The 18,914-nt window shown below is 35.3% G+C and overlaps 1 protein-coding gene across 4 annotated transcripts in view; it reads left to right on the plus strand.

The window, feature by feature from the left end:
* Nucleotides 1–18,914, plus strand: part of ATG2B (autophagy related 2B) — an 81,781-nt gene that overhangs the window by 55,561 nt on the left and 7,306 nt on the right. For 3 of the 4 annotated variants that reach the window (XM_012791048.3, XM_076003742.1, XM_076003744.1), the window contains 10 exons: nucleotides 1,659–1,800; nucleotides 3,601–3,803; nucleotides 4,607–4,833; nucleotides 5,680–5,788; nucleotides 7,090–7,284; nucleotides 7,924–8,025; nucleotides 14,347–14,425; nucleotides 14,724–14,931; nucleotides 17,760–17,829; nucleotides 18,173–18,255. In XM_012791048.3, coding sequence (XP_012646502.2) covers nucleotides 1,659–1,800; nucleotides 3,601–3,803; nucleotides 4,607–4,833; nucleotides 5,680–5,788; nucleotides 7,090–7,284; nucleotides 7,924–8,025; nucleotides 14,347–14,425; nucleotides 14,724–14,931; nucleotides 17,760–17,829; nucleotides 18,173–18,255 — 1,418 coding nt within the window. The remainder of the gene's footprint in view (nucleotides 1–1,658; nucleotides 1,801–3,600; nucleotides 3,804–4,606; nucleotides 4,834–5,679; nucleotides 5,789–7,089; nucleotides 7,285–7,923; nucleotides 8,026–14,346; nucleotides 14,426–14,723; nucleotides 14,932–17,759; nucleotides 17,830–18,172; nucleotides 18,256–18,914) is intronic. The other variant, XM_076003743.1, reaches the window with a different exon arrangement.

The following is an 18,914-nucleotide window of genomic DNA, read 5'->3' on the forward strand; positions in this document are numbered from 1 at the left end:
TTTTTTACTTATCCATGGTTTCACAAAAATTGCTCTAAAAACAATTTGAAAGATAATCACAAGCCAAACCATGCGTTTGCAAGACTGAGTATGTACCTTCACAATAAAAATGAAACAAGAAGTATCTAAGTGAAATGTCAGAAATATCAAAAAATTGGACATTTCATACTTAATAACCTTATAGCTGGCAGGTACTAGTATTGTTATCAGAGACTTATTTATATAAGCATATCTTCCCTATTTGTTATCTCTAATACTATCCAGTTTTCATTATACTTTCTCATCTGTGATTTTCTTTTCCTTTCATGATAACCCAGTGAGGTAGAGAGGTTCCAGATTAGTATTTTGTTTTACAGACGAATAGACCCAGAGAATTTAGATGATTATCTCCAATTAGTAGCAGAAACAGCAAAAGACCCAGGTATTTTGGTTCCCAATTCAATGCTTGCTATGCCCCAAGTGTCACTTTTTTGACCTCCCTTATATCCAGTTTGAACAATGTCCATTTTGGGGGCATTTTTTCCCCAATGTTATTCTTCTTCATGGCTCTTATGTGAACAGAATTCTCAGTCTCCTTAGCTTATAGGGCCTCTAATTTACTCTCGTAAGGGCCTGTTGAGGATTATCTTACACTTTGTGTTACATTTCTGTTTGCTCCTGTATTCTCACTGGTAATAAGGTGATTTATGACACTCCCTCTTCACCATTTATTCTCTTTTTAAAAACATTTTCTAGTTTATTCAAAGTCATTTTAAATTATCCATTTCAATTTGCATATTTTAATTTTAGAGTCATGTTCTCATTTAAAAAGTGTGATCTGGGATTTAATGAACCCACTGTTCACTAACCAAAATGGTTGACAGTGCTGGAATGGAACTGTCATTGCCATTTATTATTTCCCTTCCTGTGTGTATTGCCATTTATTATTTCCCTTCCTGTGTATGCCTCCTGCTGTCCTTAGGTGTCCCAAGAAATGAGGCTTTGCCTTACAGTGGCTTTGTTTCAAAGGGGTGAAAGTCATTGCAGCCATCAGATTTGAGTAGATCAGACATATTTAATTATCCTTTCTGCCTTAGCTTTATTGCACTTTTTATTTTATTTTATTTACCTTTATTTTTGTAATATTTATTTATTTTTTTTAAATTTTTTTTAGAGACAGGGTCTTGCTCTTGCTGAGGCTGGTCTCGAACTCCTGACCTCAAGCAATCCTCCTGCCTCAGCCTCCCAGTGTGCTAGGATTACAGGCGTGAGCCACTGCGCCCAGACTACTGCAGTTTTTACAAATTTCCCTCTTTTTGAATGTATTGCCTCTTCAAGGCCCCAGTTCACTGTGCTGGCTTTGAGGTGATAATACATTTATTTCTATTTGCTAGTAGTTGTTAGGGTGAGAACAGTGATACTAAAACTTAAGATATAACAGCTGCTGGACAGAATATAGAAAAATGAGTAGATTCCTGTTTCTCAAACTTCTGGCCTTAAGTGATTATCCTGCCTTGGCCTCCCAAAGTACTAGGATTATAGGCAGGAGTCATCATGCCTGGCCTCCTGTTTCTGATGTTTTTGTAAAATGTAGTGTATTTCTAGGGTAAAATAATTGTAAGTAGTTTGCTCCTTTAGAGCATTTTCAGTTATTTTTAATTAGGCTTTTTTTGCTATAGGTAGATTCCAGTGGTCGGTCATCCTCACGTGGTCCAGTCCTTCCTGAAGCAGATCAACAGATTTTGCGAGATCTGATGAGTGATGCTATGGAGGAGATCGATGTGCAGCAAGCCGCTTCAACTGTGAAACCTCAGGCTAACGGTAAGGTCGGGGCTTTTTCTCTGGGAGCACTGATGTTGTAGTTGAGGCTTACATTATTTGTGTTCTCATAAATCTAATAAGTAACTTTTTAAAGAAAAGATATGTCTGAGTTTTGGTGGATGTCTGTTAGTCCATTAGCTCATGTTTATTGTGTAGACGTCTAGTAGTAGATAAATAACTCTGGCTGGGATGGTGGGGTGGGGTACAGAGCAAGTGGAAGGCAAATCTTACGTTTTCTGATAGCTTATGGCCCGTTAAGACCAGTGGGCAGTAGACCGATGCTAGTACTGAGACTGATTCATAAATGGTATAAGAAAACACTTCATATGTGGTGTATACTCTATCATTATTTGGAAAGGATTGGAGTAATTTTGTTAGACTTTGGTGAAAGTGAGATGAATTGGCTTTTAAAAAGTGGATAGGATTTAGGTATATAGAGAGGATGAAGGTAATCTTGGCAAGGTCATTAACATCAGCAGAACACAGACAAAGGCATGCATGAGCCATAGTTATTTACCCATGACATTCAGGCTGTACTAGAACAAAAGTTCCCTTCTTATTAAAGAGAATTAGACAATAAATTTGGGTAAGCAGAGATAGACCAGGTGATTAGAGACCCTTGAAAGCCAAATGAAAGCATCTAAGTATTTTAAAACATCTGTTTCGAAAGTATTCTTTCTAATTGGATGGACATAGCTACTTTTACATATTGTGAAATCTTAATTTCAAAACATTATTTCACGGTATTATAGAAGTTTAGCATTAAATGTTGCTTTCATTCTAATTAAGGATAATTTAGGACTAAGGAAGCAAATTAGGACTTCTAACTTTGTTGTATGTACTACCTTATTTGTGATAAGCATTAGCAGCTATCTTAATTACAATGGAAAGAATATTTAATGAATATTTACTGAGTGGCTTCAATATACAACTTTCTGTTCTAGGCTCTGGGCATTTATAAGGATGAGTAAGTCCAAGGTGCTGCCATAGAAGAATTTAAAATCTAGTCTGTGAGTCTCTTGAGGCCAAAATATCACTTGTTTCATCTTAGTGTTCTCTGCCCCTTCATAGTGCTTGTTTGAATGAATGAATGGAGAAAGAATTAGTGACTCTAATATGTGTTATAAAAGTGCAAAAATATATGTTTATATACAGTTTTTAGTGTACATGCAGTCTTTTATGAACTTCATATTGAGATAGCTGCCTGAGCTGTTTGGGTGTCTGGTACCCCAAGAAGTAGTTTTCTATTCATTGCTTGGCATCACTGCCTTCCTCCCCCTACCTAAAGCTTGCTCAACAACTATTCTGCCCTCCCTGCAGCAGAGATTTCCTATAGATTTAGGTGAGGCTCTGCTAAATGTAACTTTTCCCCTCTTGCAATATTGCCCAAGAGGTTCCTTCCAGAGCTCCACCCACCGGACAGAATTCTCAAGGTAAAATCCCAGCTGTAGCAAAACTCCAGTCAGCACTAAGCTGCTGCTGCTGAATTCCTGAGCTTCTCCTGCGCCAAATGACTGGGAAGGAACTGTCTTTTACTTTATGACACTATCATTTACTATTTTCTTAGAGAACTTCAAATTTATTATTAGTCTTTTTATTAGTGGTCTTTGATGTATTTCTGACTCTCGCTGAAGTGTTTTTGGGCCAGTTACTTAAGCTGTCTTTAAGTCTCATGTTCATAAGGTTCTCTGCTATAGCAGGTGAAAGTACTTAACATGTATCTGACACATGATTAAAAAAACTTAATAAGTGTTATTGGTATTTCAAAGTGTACCAAAATGTTGTAATCTTTTTATTTAGGTGTTTTGGATGAAAAATCTCAAATTCAGGAGCCATGTTGTTCAGACCTCTTCCTGTTTCCAGATGAGAGTGGGAATGTGTCCCAGGAGTCCGGCCCCACTTATACCTCATTCACTCACCACTTGATCAGTGATGCAATGACAGGTGTGCCCGCTGAAAATGATGACTTTTGCATTCTTTTTGCACCAAAAGCAGCCATCCAGGTAATACATTGATAACATTATTGAGGCATTAAAATAATGTTACAAATTGAATTGACCAAAGGGTACATGAAAAAGATTCTTTAGGTTTTGTTATCACTTTATAATTCAGAATTACTTTGTTTTATAATTTATCATTGATGCTTTGTAAATGGTTGTTGTGCTTTACTATTTCTGTGACACATCTCTCAGAGAAAAATGTGACTTAGAGAAAAATGCTCTACATTTGCAAAATTTCCCACATAGATTATAGAACTAAAGACATACTGCATAGACTTGCTAATCAAAGAACTGAGAAAGATAAGATGTGGTTTGTGTGAAGGCTGATGGTTGTGTGTGTGTATTTTTATTTTTGGAAACCACCCAGTTCCTTAGATGATTATTTGTTTACTAAGTTCTGAGAATCTTCTGATTAAATTTAAAAAATCAAAACAGTCAAACTCAGGATAGATAATGTGGTCATATTTTGAAGTTTGTCAAGTTTTGGTTTGGAATGAGGTATTGACTTTAAATTAATAAAATACACACACACGAATCTGTGCCTTTTTGTTATCAAATAGTAAAAGCTAAATTGTAAACTATAAAAAATCCATATGGAGTGGTTTGCATAGAGCACAAAGAGAATTCATTTTATGGTTAATAAAGCCGAGTATCTTCTGTGATGATTAATGTCAGTAATTACTACCCCATTTTATATACTGATATTATTAAAAAGAATGTAGAATTAAGAAATCCCCTTGAGATATACAGCAATAATCAGTTGTTTCTAATGAAATAAGCGAGTATGTGTTACCTGTTTATTTCAGGAGAAGGAAGAAGAACCAGTTATAAAAATCATGGTTGATGATGCAATTGTGATAAGAGACAATTATTTCAGTCTGCCTGTTAAGAAGACAGATACAAGCAAAGCCCCATTACACTTTCCCATTCCTGTAATTCGATATGTTGTTAAGGAAGTTTCTCTTGTTTGGCATCTTTATGGAGGAAAGGATTTTGGAACAGTTCCTCCTACTTCTCCAGCTAAAAGTTATATGTAAGTTAATTTCTATATAGGTTGGCATGACATTTTATATCTTTTTATAGAAAAATATATAGAATTTGTCATTTTAAGTATTTTAAGTATTATAAAATAAGTAGTATGTAACTGTGTAACTTAAATGTCATTCTTACAGTTTTCCATTTATGAACTTATTTGTATTATTTGTATTTTTACTAAAATGTTGACATATGATTTCATTCAGAAAAATTTTCAGCTACCTGCTATGTGTCTATTGACAAAAATGACTAAGACCCAGTCCCCGCCCTCAGTCCCAAAGGGAGGGACAGTCACGTGAGTGAAGGAGGGGAATGAGGTGAAGTGAGTGTTAGGAAGCAAGGGCCAAGCCAGCCCCAAGCCCCCACTGGTCCAGCAGGCTATTGAGCAGAGAAACTCTTCTGACTTTACTATAATTCTTTTTTGTACTAACTGGGATTTCTAGTACTACTTCTCTGACTATAAAGGGTTTCTGACGTAACAAGAAATTTATAAGGAGGTCTCATTTCTAAGTGTGTCCTGTGATATGGACTTTAGCATCATAATTAGCTTTTTTTTTTTTTTTTTGTAGTTCTGAATATTTGGCAAGCAGGTGGTTACTCTGATGGCAGTAATAAAGTACATCAGTACTTTAATAAAGTAATAAAGTACATCATGTTTTCGATATCTCCAGAGTGTGAAAGATGTGGTTTTCATTTGTAGTAATATTTGTGATAACATTCTTGATAGTTCTATAATCTTATTTTCTCTTTTCATCTTATCATTTTTCTTGATGTCATTCATAGTCTTTCTTTGAATGTTCCTTTAACAAAAGGTTTTTTTTTTCTTTTTTTTGCTTATTTTTAGTAGTACCCACAGTTCACCTTCTCACACACCCACAAGACATGGACGTAATACGGTATGTGGGGGAAAAGGAAGAAACCATGACTTTTTAATGGAAATACAGTTAAGCAAGGTGAGATGGCATTTTGAAAGGAGAAATCCACTTGGGTAGGAGCATTGGTGGGGATTCTTTGGTTACCCACCACAGCATGGTCGTGAGCCTTAAGTCCTAGCGCTTTGGATTAGAAAAATGTAAGAAACTTGCACAAAACTCTTACTTCTTTTTCTTTCTCAAGTGTTCTGAGAAGACTAAGGTATTTTTGTTTTTATTTTCCCAGGCTAGCCCTAGAGCAGTGGTTCTTAGAGTGGAGTGAGCTCAGGATCCCCTGGAGGGCTTATTAAAACAGGTTTCTTCCCTCATCCCTACTCCCCCAGAGTTTCTGATTCATGAGGTCTGAGTTGTGTGCAAGAATTTGCAGTTTTAGGTGGTGCAGATACGATTCCCAGGACACTTGGGGAACCACTGCTCTAGAGTACATGCCTGGGAAGGGCTGCATTTGGATAGTGCATGTGACAGATCCTTTGTGAATGTCTATAAGCCAGTAGGGCCAGACTACTGATGGCATCATGTGCATTTAATTCTGTCAGCATGTCTGAGATTGTACCAACTGTGATATTTTAAGATAGCATATAAATATTATAGTGATGGCAATTCCATATATTTAATCGTATCTTTGCCCCCTTTTGGAACTTAACCCTGCCTCCTTTGATTCATTTTTAAGCAATTTTGTAGGTATGCAAGATGATAATTTTATGTCATGTTCCTGTTGAGGATTTTACTTGAAAAGGAAAAGGTGTTTTACCAAGGTCAAATGTTAGTCAAGCTTATCTATGTATGGTAGGATACACATAGAGAAGTCTCCCCTTATCCGTGGGGAATACATTTTAAGAGCCCCAGTGAATGATTGAAACTGGTGGTTCAGATAGTACTAAAGCCTATATATACTATTATTTTTACTACATATGCATGACTATGATAAAGTTTAGTTTATGAGTTAGACACAGTAAGAGATTAACTATAATAACTAATAAAATAGAACAGTTATAACAATGTACTATGATAAAAGTTATGTGAATGTGGTCTCACTCTCTCAAAATACTATAATATTTTTGGAATTCGGTTGACCATGTTTTAGTTACTGAAACCGCAGGTAACTGAAACCTCGGAACCAAAAGCTTGTATAAGGGGGATTACTGTGGACCAAAATATAAATAAGTGAACAAGTGAAGAAATGTGTTGCTTAGTTCTTTGAAAGTGGAATCATAAGCTGAGGTAGAATCCAAAGAAAATAGTGAGTGATACTTTGCGAGTTAAAGAGGAATTCTAATTTAAATGTAAGGATTACTCTGTGTTCGTTCTCTTTATTTATTAAGGTGAAGTTTCAGCATGAAGTCTACCCTCCATGCAAACCAGAATTCGATTCCAGCCTCTTAGAACACCCAGTCTCCCGGCAAGTGTTCATTGTTCAGGATCTGGAAATTCGAGATCGTCTGGCAACATCACAAATGAATAAATTTTTGTACCTGTATTGCAGTAAAGAAATGCCTCGAAAAGCTCATTCTAACATGGTAGCATTTAAAACCTCATTTTGTTGTTGTTGTATTAGTTTTGGAAAAGTGTTTTTATTATATCTAACTGCGGAAGAATTAGAGTGGGGAAAATTACTGGATATTTTCTCTCATTTTAATATAAAATATCCTTTTAAGTGTGCTGCTTAAATTTTTATGTTTAAAAATTATTTTGTATGCCACTTCTAGAGTCCATTAACTATAATTGCTAATAAATCAGAAGTCCATAGTGATCTATACAAAATATCTAGTATTGCAGAAAGTATTCCAGATTTTGTAAACTTTAAATTCTGGTAACATAGTAGGACTTGGGAGGTTCTTCCTAGAAGCTGACTTTGGAATGTGGGCTTATGGATTAGCTTCAGGGCTAAGTAAACTCTTTTGAGCCTGCAAGTACATTATCCATTTGGAATTTTTTCTCTAAAGAGAATCTGTATCTTTCATCAAATTCTTGAAGGAACGTGTGACCCAAATAAGTTTGATTCAGGCTTTCAAGGAAAGAGGGCAAACAATTCTACTTTTTGTTCTCATAAGCTAGAAATATGTTTTTTTCTTTTCTTTTCTTTCTTTTTCATTTTAAATGAGAACAAGGTCATTATATCACTGGGGAAAAATGCTTTTTTCTTTTTTGACTTAAAGTTGACTGTGAAAGCCTTACACGTGCGTCCAGAGTCCGGCAGGTCACCACAGGAGTGCTGCCTGAGAGTGTCGCTGATGCCGCTGCGCCTCAACATTGACCAGGTTTGTAGCGTGGGCGTGATTCGTGCCGTTAGGGTTAGATACATACCCCACGTTCAGAATGAGGGAATTGTAATGTTTCTTACTGTTAGACTTTTATGTAAGTTATTTAATTAAAACAGACTCCTGATAACGAACACGGTAGGTTCATTAGATGTTTAGAGTCTGAACTCTTGGTGAGTAAACATTACTTTGTTTTTGTTAAATAATATATTTTAAAAACCTTTATGTATGTTATATTTTACACACACATACATATACACACACAGTAGTAAATAATACTCCAGACACAATGGACAGAGATAGAAATTAGTACAGCCGGATAAAGGGTAGGATTGTTCAAGTTCATAGTCACAGAGCTGTCTAAGGGTGCTGAAGGTCACTAGTTTTTTTTTTTCTCCCTTTAAAAAAATTTTAATAAACTTGGTACAAGTTGAATTCTATTACATGTATACATTGTATAGTGGTGAAGTCTGGGCTTTTGTGCCCATCACCCAAATAGTGTACATTGTACTCATAGGAAATTTTTCATCTCTCACCCCAGCATTACAGCTGTTATCCTTCAGCCTCCTACTCATTGTCTTTGAGACATATAGGCCTTAATGCCTACTTCTGTTCTTGATAATCCTTACATATCAGTACATACTTCTATTCAGATATACATTTATTTTCAGAGAATATTAAAGGACTGCCTGATGGACTGATTGATGTAAGGGATTGTGTCTTAATCACAGCATCTGGAAGAGAATTCTTTCTGCTCTGGGAAGGATGACAAATTAGTAAATTGGTATACTAAAGAGGTCACAAACAATAGAGATTTAGGGAAAGGCATAAAAAAATCTACTTTCCCATATTCTAGCAAGCATTCCATCAAATTCTTCTTATTTTTCTTTGCCCCAGAGAACTGTTTAAGACATAGTTGGTGTCTCTTTGAGAAACTTTATTCAAGATATATAAAAAATACGATGCTTTATGGTAGTATAGTGTAGTGGTGGAGAGCATGGGTTTGAAGCAGACCTGGGCTTCAGTCTTAGTTCTGTAACTTCTATTATTTGTATGGCTTTGAATAACTTACTTAACTTAACTTAACTCATCTCCAGGCCTTAGTTTCCTCATTGATATAATGGGAGGAGAAATAGTAATACATGTATCATAATTTTTTTATAAATAAAGATTAAATAGACTAGTGTGTGAAATACATTTAGCTTGGTGCCTGGCACACTATGTTAGGTCTCAGTAATGCAAACCGTTGTCATTATTAACTGAAATGTATAATAGGTACAAAACATAAATGGAGTTTTAACATAATATGCTTTGAAATAACAAAACTGTTGATATACATGTTGTGAGTTCAGGTTTAGAAGTCCAGTATTTGTGGGGTGGCATTCATTTGTTTATATAGTATTGATTAATTTTCATTAATAAAGTTATTTAAATAAAACTTGAATAACTATTAAAAAGCAAATTAGTAGGTATTTCAGGAGTGAGCATTATCTCAGATCATACTATGAAGTATAGAAGTTTAGTATAACTTTGTATTAGTGCTTGTAGCTTCTGAGCTGGGTCTGACTTGCCAATTAGTACTTTAGAGTTATGTTTTCTCATTATGAGAAGATTATCTTTTGATATCTACATTTAAATTTAATTTATCTATTAGAAATAGCCTAGTAGAAATACAATGAAATATATATAGGAAAATTAATCCGTGGAAATCACCAGTATGAACAAGACTTTGAGTAAGATGCATTTTTGTGGCCTGGTTTTATCAAACTTAGCAAGCCTAATTTTGATTAGTAGACTTTTTTCTTTAATTTCTGATATAATTTCTTATTTAGAACTATAAAGCATTATGATTATAAAATGGAGAAATATTAATCTTAGAGAAAACAGGGAAATAAATTTTATGACTGTGTTGAGGAAATATGGGAAATAATTCCCTAGATGTAAAACCTAGGAAAACAAAGTCATGCTACAAACATGTATACCTTAATGAGGTGTAGCACCTAATAAAAAATTCCTTTCTGGTTTGCATCTTCTAAGATTGACATACCATATTTTAGGATAGTAAATGATCATCTAAGTAGAAACCCAAATATTTTTGTTCATTTATTCTTGTGGAAACAAATTAGCTGATGAATAATAATGCATTGAGTAATATTTTTCTTACCAAGCACATCCCAACCTACTCATCTTAATTGAGCCACAAACATTAAGTATGACAGAAACACATTGTTTTCTCATGTTTTTAAAAAGCTGCATTGCTGTTGTACAGTTGCTTCCAAAGCTCAGTGTTGCCACAGGGTAGGCAGTAAACATGCAGATGGAATGAGTCCCATCTAGGGGGGTAAGTGGATGGTGAAGGTCATACAACTAGGCAGTTTGAGATGTGAAATATGAAGGGGGCCAGATTTCCTTACTTTCTCAGTCTCGTGTTCATTTTACTATTGTACTGCCTGTGTTGACTTCCCAGTCTATGTTGGGAAGATGTGTTAATTAATTTAAACCATTTGCTAAATGCCCACCTTGTCCCCAGGTTCTGTACTAGGATGCTGGGCATACAAAGATGAATAAGACATCTGTGTCCTCAAAGATCTCTGTATAGTAGGGAAGACTGACACAAACAGATAACTTTAATGTCTGTGGTGCATACAAGTGATGACGATAGGCATAGGATGGTGTGCCTGAGCAGAAGAAGGCTCCCGAGCTGGGCTGGGGGTTTGGAAGGGTGAGGGATGACCAGGAAAGGCTTTCTGGAGATGGTGACTGTCAAGCTGAGTCTTAAGGAATGCAGTGGAGTTAAGCAAATTAAGATTTTTGTAAAGATACCGAGACCCTAATTCTGGCTGTGGATTGGGTTTGGGAGACCATTCTTTTTTTTTTTTTTCGGCATATTATGGGGGTACAGATTTTAAGGTTTCAATAAATGCCCATTCTCCCCTCCACCCATAAGTCTGAGTCTCCAGCATGACTATCGCCCAGATGGTGCACATCTCGCTCATTATATATGTATATACCCGCTCCTCTCCCCCCCTCCCACCTGCCCAATACCCTATTACTGTAGTACCTATGTGTCCACTTAGGTGCCGCTCAGTTAATACCAATTTGCTGGTGAGTATATGTGGTGCTTGTTTTTCCATTCTTGGGAAACTTCACTTAATAGTATGGGTTCCAGCTCTAACCAGGACAATATAAGATGTGCTATGTCACCATTGTTTCTTAGAGCTGAATAGTACTCCATGGTATACATATACCACATTTTATTAATCCATTCTTGGATTGATGGGCACTTGGGCTGTTTCCACAGCCTTGGAATTATGAATTGTGCTGCTATAAACATTCGAGTGCAGGTGTCTTTTTTTGTAGAGTGTCATTGGATCTTTTGGGTAGATGCCCAGCAATGGGATTGCTGGATCAAATGGTAGATTCACTTGTATGGCTTTAAGGTATCTCCATATTGCTTTCCACAGAGGTTGAACTAGTTTGCAGTCCCACCAGCAGTGTAGGAGTGTTTCTCTCCGCAACCACACCAGCATTTATTGTTTGGAGACTTTTTGATAAAGGCCATTCTCACTGGAGTTAAGTGATATCTCATTGTGGTTTTGATTTGCATTTCCCTGATGATTAGAGATGTTGAGCATTTTTTCATATGTTTGTTGGCCATTCTTCTGTCTTCTTTAGAAAAGTTTCTGTTCAAGTCCTTTGCCCACTTTTTAATAGGGTTATATGATTTTTTCTGGCTGATTTTCGTGAGTTCTAAGTATATTCTAGTTATCAGCCCCTTATCGGATGTGTAGGATGCAAAAATTTTCTCCCATTCTGTAGGTTGTCTGTTTACTTTCATGACTGTTTCTTTGGCTGTGCAGTGGGTGACCATTCTGTTAAGTAAGATAAGGAAGTGCTCAGCTGAGGCCAAATAGGGTGAACATGAAGCTGCACCAGTTTGCACGTTTGTGTTTTTCATTATCATTGCTTTATTGCTTAAGTATGACATGAAAAGTAATTTTTTTAAGACTTTAAGTCATATTGCCTTATTAATATCCTTTATCGTAGGATCTTAAAGCTAGGCATAAATATTTTATAGCCAAAATTTAGCGTAAGTATAACAAAATTGTTTAAACTTTAAAACAATTGTATTGAAGTATAATTTACATGTAATAAAATGCACCACTTAGGCAGATTTATACACTTGAGTAGCTATTACACCAGTTGAAATAGAGAACGTTTTCTGTACCCTATAGAGTCTGCATGTGTCCCTTTGTAGTCTGTCTCCACCACGCAAAAACAACCACTGATCTTTTGATCACCATAGATTAGTTTTCCTCTGTTCTACAACTTCATGTAAACAGAACTGTATTTACCTTCCTAAATTCAGCATTATGTCTGTGAGGTGCATCTGTGTTATGGCATGTATCAGCGGTCACTGTTACTGCCGAGTAGTGTTTCACTGCGTGGGGACACCACCATTTGCCTGCCTACCTGCTGGTGTACATTTGGTTTGTTTCCTGGTTTAGGTGAATAAGGTATTATGAAATGTATGTAGAAGTCTTTCTATGGATATGTTTTCACTTCTCTTGGGTAAATAAATATATATATTAAAAGTAGAATTTCTGGGTCATAGGATAGGTATATGTGTAACTGTCATAAGCTGCTGGACAGTTCTCCACATTGGCTGTCATATTGTACATTCCCACCAGTCACCGATGGGAGCTGCAGCTGCTTCATATCTTGGCCAAACTTGCTATTGTCATCTTTTTAATTGTGGGTGTTTCATGTTCATTGGCTTTAGTTTGGATTTCTCTGATGACTAGTAGTGTTGAGCATCATTTTGTATGCTTATTAGGTGCTTATATGTCATCTTTTGTGATTATGAAGTGTCTGGGTCTTGCTAGTTTTAAAATTGACTTGTTTATCTTTACTGTGTTGTAAAGAGTTTAGCATAAATACCAAAAATTTGAGAACATTTTAAAAAGCTGACAATTGTCATCCCTTTGTCTGTTGTTTTGTATATTTGTGGTGAAAAATGTGTAGAGACCGTTGTTTCTTTAGTCTTCCTTTTTTCTTAAACAGTGAATTGATAACTGAAATTGCCTGTTTTTTTGAAGGCAGTCTTGGAGTCAAAACATTTATGGCATTAAAATATCACCATCTAGTGGCCAATGAATATATTCTATATACTATTAAGATGTATTTGTTCTAGTATAAATAAAATGTTATATATATTAAATGTGTGTAACGTAAAGAATATACAAAAAGTACACATGACTATATATGTAAAGCATAACAATATATTAAACAATTCATGAACCCACTACTCTGCTTGTAAACCAGAACATTCCATTCCTGTCCAAACTCCCTGCTTGCTCTGCAGTCTTGCTGCTCTGTCTCCTGTGTGCCATGGTACCTCTCTATATATCTCACCTGCATCATTTATACTTCTCATAAATGTGATCAGTAGGCGATTGCATCCTTTGGAATTGCCAGTGTGCTACCAGATATTTTGACCCTTTGCATTGCATTTTGGTCCGGTATTAATATTTTATATTAATTTAGGATTTTTTTTTAAATGGAAGGAAAGATTAAGAAAGACCAGGGTCAGGCATTTAATTTTTATAACTTGCTAAATGTATTTATGGATTTGAGTGAGGCCGGCAAAATGAAGCTTCCAATAGTGGGCAAACATGGCATATATTTATATTAAGAGAGAGTCACATGTCTTTTATTTGTAATTATATAATTTCAAGGAGACTACACTGAATGGGCAATTTTATTTATTTTTAATTTTTATTTTGAATATCATGTCCAATGATGAAATGTATTAAGATAATAAAATTTAGTGATAAAAGTAGAAATAGGTCATTAAGAACTTTCAAGGTATACAGGTATCCAGTACATGCTAGCTGTTATTATCGTTTAGTAATATTATCACTGCCAATTTACAGTGAGAGCTAATGGCAAGAAAATAAGAATGCTCTATTTTTAAGAAAACAAAAATGTACTTTGAAAAACTTTGTAATCTTTAACTTCTGTTTCTCAGTTTTCACCTTTATAAATTAATTTCCTCATAGAGTTATGAGAGCTGGCAGGGAAGCAAGCGTGTATATGTGTGTGTGTGTGTGTGTGTGTGTGTGTGTGTGTGTGTGTGTGTGTGTGTGTGTGTTACACGAGGAGAATAGGAGTAATGCCTGACACAGCGTAAGGAGTCAATAAATCATAGCTACATTTGAATTATAAGCAAAATATGAGAGTTTAAGATACTTTGTTTCATAGTTTTAAAAATAGATGACTCTTGTTTCCTTTTAGTTACTATTAATCTCTTAATTTTAGGATGCCTTGTTCTTCCTGAAAGATTTCTTCACAAGTCTTTCTACAGAAGTAGAGCTTCTAATGACTCCAGATCCAGAAGGTATTAAATATGTGCAGTGTGAAAAGGCTATATCAAATACTTGGATTGATTATAAGGCTTTTTTAAGTCTGTACTTAAAATCTTTATTCCCATTTATATAAATGTTCTGGTTTGTTAATTTATGCAAATATAATTTATGTAAAAGTAATAATTTAAAAGGTGAAGGCAGATTTTCTCTGTAGCAGAAATTGTATTTTGATTAAATGAAACGTAGCAAAGCAAGTTAAATCAAGATTGATTTAAACCGGTATCTAAAGAAGCATACCTAATTTTTCAAATGTGCACATTACAATTTCAGTTAAAAAGTCCCCTGGAGCTGATGTCACCTGCAGTTTGCCAAGGCATTTGAGTACCTCAAAGGAGCCAAATCTAGTTATTTCTTTCCCTGGGCCAAAACAACCTTCCCAAAATGATAGTGCCAATTCAGTGGAAGTGGTTAATGGGGCAGAGGAGAAGGACTTCTCTGCTGAAGAAGCATCATTTAGTGATCAGCCTGTGTTTTTCAGGTAAATAATTTAATTTTGATAATAAATGAAGTTATTTTAGAGTTTTGAAGATTGTAATGTGTATGTGTACTGGTATTCATGAGATTACAGCAGCATTTCTTTGCACTGACAAATAACCAACTGGTATGTTATTTGTATGTGGTCCTTTTCTAACTTGTACCCCTCATTTTTTTACACATTGTAATCCCAGTTGAGGATTTGTCGCTGTATTGATTCGGCAGCAGGAATTTCCTTTCCCTCCCAGCTTCTTCTTTTCTTCCCTCTTATGTACCCCTCTTCCTAGTCATTGATTGTCAAGGTGTATTTGTACGCCTCTAAATATGATGTCATCCTTTTGCCTTTTTTCCTTTACACACCTCAACTTGGGCATTTCCTGCCTTTTCCCTTATGAGAATTTTCACCTAGTTTTCTCCATCTGCCCTTCCCCATCACTGTTGTGTCTTTCCTGACCCTTCCGTCCCTGGCTAAGTGAACACCATTGGGAAACCCAGGTCCCCTCTGCTGCTGCTGTCTGCTGTGACTACTGCCCAACGCTCGGTCAGCTGGAGCGCAGCACACTGGACTTTATTTCTCATTCCCAGACCCATTCGTTCTTCCCATCTTTCTTTCCCAACCCTCGATGGTAGGGATGGTGCCTTGGCACTATTGGAAAAAGGGCTTGCAGGTCAAAGCCTCCTTGTTGTGAGGGACAATTATCTACCTTCCCTGGTTTTCTGTGCCCCTACCCTGGGCATCCGGGGTCCTCTATTTCTCTCTGTCTTTTCCTCCAGTTTCTGAGGTTAAACTTTAGGTATGGCCCAGAATGGGTAGTATTATTATTTGAAAGTGTTGCCATGTTTTAAATATCTTGTAAACAGATGAAAACAGGAAAAAATAATGAAATATGGGAATTGGAATAGATGATCTCTGGTGGTTCTGACTCTTTCTGCCACAAAAGAAGAACCAACCTCTTTCATTAATTTCTCTCATGCATCTTTTATTTAAAAATTTCCTATTAAAAATTATATATCTTAAGTGATAATTTGAATTCTTATTTTACATTAATCACATATAAACTACCAATTTGGTTTTTGTAAACATGGGCCTGAAAGTAAGAAATTTGACTTTAACGTAAGTGAGTAGGGTTACTTATTTAGGTTAAAAAAGTACACAAGGCCTACTTATTTAGGTAAATATTTATTTTTTTAATTAGACTATTTAAAATATTGTGAATAGCTTATAGATTTTTATTTGTGTTCTCAAAAGTTCCTAGAGGATCTAGGACATAGGCGTGATGAACAGTGATATAGTCCAAATTCTGCACCTTACAGATAAAATAATGCCCAGAGAGGTGAGATGATTTGCTCAAGACCATACAACTAGTGGCTGAGCCAGGACTAGAACACAGGTCTTCTTATCTCCAATCCAGAAAAGCAAGTGCATTTCTCAGTGATGACATAACAGTTCCCCTCATTCCCCATAAACATTCATTCAACAAATATTAATATTTATTGAGCACTTACTGTATTCCAGATGTTTTAGGCACAGTGAACAAAGCAAAGAAAAACCTTTACTAATTGAGCTTACAAATAATTAAACTAAATAGTTTGTCTTAATATATGTGCCATGGAGACAAAAAGAGTGGGAAGGGGATGGGGGTTATTGAGAGGGTATTGCCCAGGGAACCAAATGAAGATGAGTATTCAGAGGATAAGGGGTCACCTGGGATCCCATGCTGCTTGTAGCAATTGATGTAAATACAGCATTTTCATTTTATTGTAGGTTAAGTGGAATTTTGTGAGATGGCTTAGGAATATAACCACTAACATTAACTCTGTGGAAAAAAATGTGTTTCAAGTTCCAGACATTCAGTTTATAGTCAACTTTTAGAAGCCAGCTCATTTTGTTTAATGTGTCTTATCAGTGTACAGTCAGCCTTCTGCATCCATGAATTCCTCCTCTGAGATTCAACTAACTGTGGTTGAGTATTTTTCAAAAATATTGGGAGAAAAAAACCAATACAACAATGAAAATACAAATAAAAGATACAGTATAACAACTATTTACATTGTATTAACTATTATAAGTAATCTAGAAATAATTTAAAGTATACAAGAAAATGCGGGAAGATTATATGCAAACACTACACCATTTTATGAAAGGGACTTGAACATCAAGGAGTTTGGTATCCAGGAGGGTCCTGGAACAAGTCCTGCTTGGATACCAGGGGATGACTGTGTAATTGCAATTTCCTTCTCACATGGTTCCCAATATTTGTTTGTTGATACTCTATTTGCAAGTATTAATTTTAAGAATTCTGAACAAAATTCACCAATGTAGGTTGCGTTTTAAGCATTTACTGATGAAGGCATTGAGGAGCAGAGAGTTTAAAATACTTGCTCGTGACTGCATCCCGTAGATAAAGCTGGGACTCAATGCCCAGGCTTTCTGACTCTACTTCACCAGAGAACTTACTCTTCTCTTTTTGTTTCTTGATAATGATTATCTGGTTTAATCTTGAGGTTGCTTTTACTAATTTGTACTTTGTGTGAACTGAGAATATGTACCAGAATAAATTTTTCTAAGAGTAAATATTTCATAAACTAAGAAAAGGTTTTTGTGAGAAAATATAAATATAAAAATATAATTTACGAGATGATTAACATCTTTTCAGTTATATTAAGAAAAGTAGAGCTGAAAGACATTCTCTTTTATTTAGTCCTTAAGATAGTCACATTATTATTTTGTGGTTTTCTTTTCATTCTCCAGTTGAACAAATTAATTTGTTTCTAATTTCAACTATTAGTAATTTGAAATATAAATAACTCCCCTCCTTTCTTTATCTTCAGAGAGTTTAGATTCACGTCAGAAGTTCCCATTCGACTTGATTATCATGGCAAACACGTATCAATGGATCAGGTTTGGAAACTACACAAATATACTTTACAAATATTTAATTTGTTTTTCTAATGAACTCAAGTTTTTTTTTTTTAACTTTGCTCTGTCATAGTTTATATATATGTTTGAAACGAAGTGTAAACTTTTTAAATTTAATTGTTTTCAAAGTAAATATCAACTACCAAGAGTAAAATTTGCTATAAATTGGTATGTATTATCTTATAAAATATAAATATTTTTGCTGTAAATATTTTAAGTGTTTTAGTATCAATAATGAATATTGATTTGACTTTCAAGTTAACAATTATTTAAAATGTTAAGTCTCTTAATTTACAGATGAATCTGGCCTTTCTTAATTTTAAAGGGTACATTAGCTGGGATTTTGATTGGTCTGGCTCAGTTAAACTGCTCTGAACTAAAGCTGAAGAGGCTTTTCTATCGGCATGGGTAAGTTGATTTATTATATGAAGCTTTAAGGTAAAGTTACTTTACAACAAATTAAGAACTGAGTTTTCAGGCCAGGTGCAGTAGCTCATGCCTGTAATCCTAGCACTCTGGGAGGCTGAGGCAGGTGGATCGTTGGAGTTGAGGAGTTCGAGACCAGCCTGAGCAAGAGCGAGACTCTGTCTCTACAAAAAAAATAGAAAGGAATTAGCTGGACAACTAAAAATATATATGTAAAAAATAAGCTGAGCATGGTAGTGCATGCCTGTAGTCCCAGCTACTCAGGAGGTTAAGGCAGTAGGATTGCTTGAGCCCAGGAGTTTGAGGTTGCTGTGAGCTAAGCTGACGCCAAGGCATTCTAGCCTGGGCAACAGAGTGAGACTCTGCCTCAAGAAAAAATAAATAAATGAAAAATAAAACAAAAATAAAACTGAGTTTTCTTAGCAAGCATGCATAACTTAATTTTACACTGTTGTCTGCAGAGAGCTTATTTTTAAAGGACACTTATTGATAAGGTACTAATTTTTATTATGAGGGATTAGAAACAGTTTGAACAGAGTAGTATTTTTCAAAAATAGATATAGTTTAGGATACTTTTAATAATTTCTTAAAGTTGCAAATTAGCTTATTCAGTGAAAAGACTGGAAATTCACATGGTTGTA

This window comes from Microcebus murinus, chromosome 6 (assembly GCF_040939455.1).
Source record: "Microcebus murinus isolate Inina chromosome 6, M.murinus_Inina_mat1.0, whole genome shotgun sequence".
Classification (NCBI taxonomy): domain Eukaryota; kingdom Metazoa; phylum Chordata; class Mammalia; order Primates; family Cheirogaleidae; genus Microcebus; species Microcebus murinus.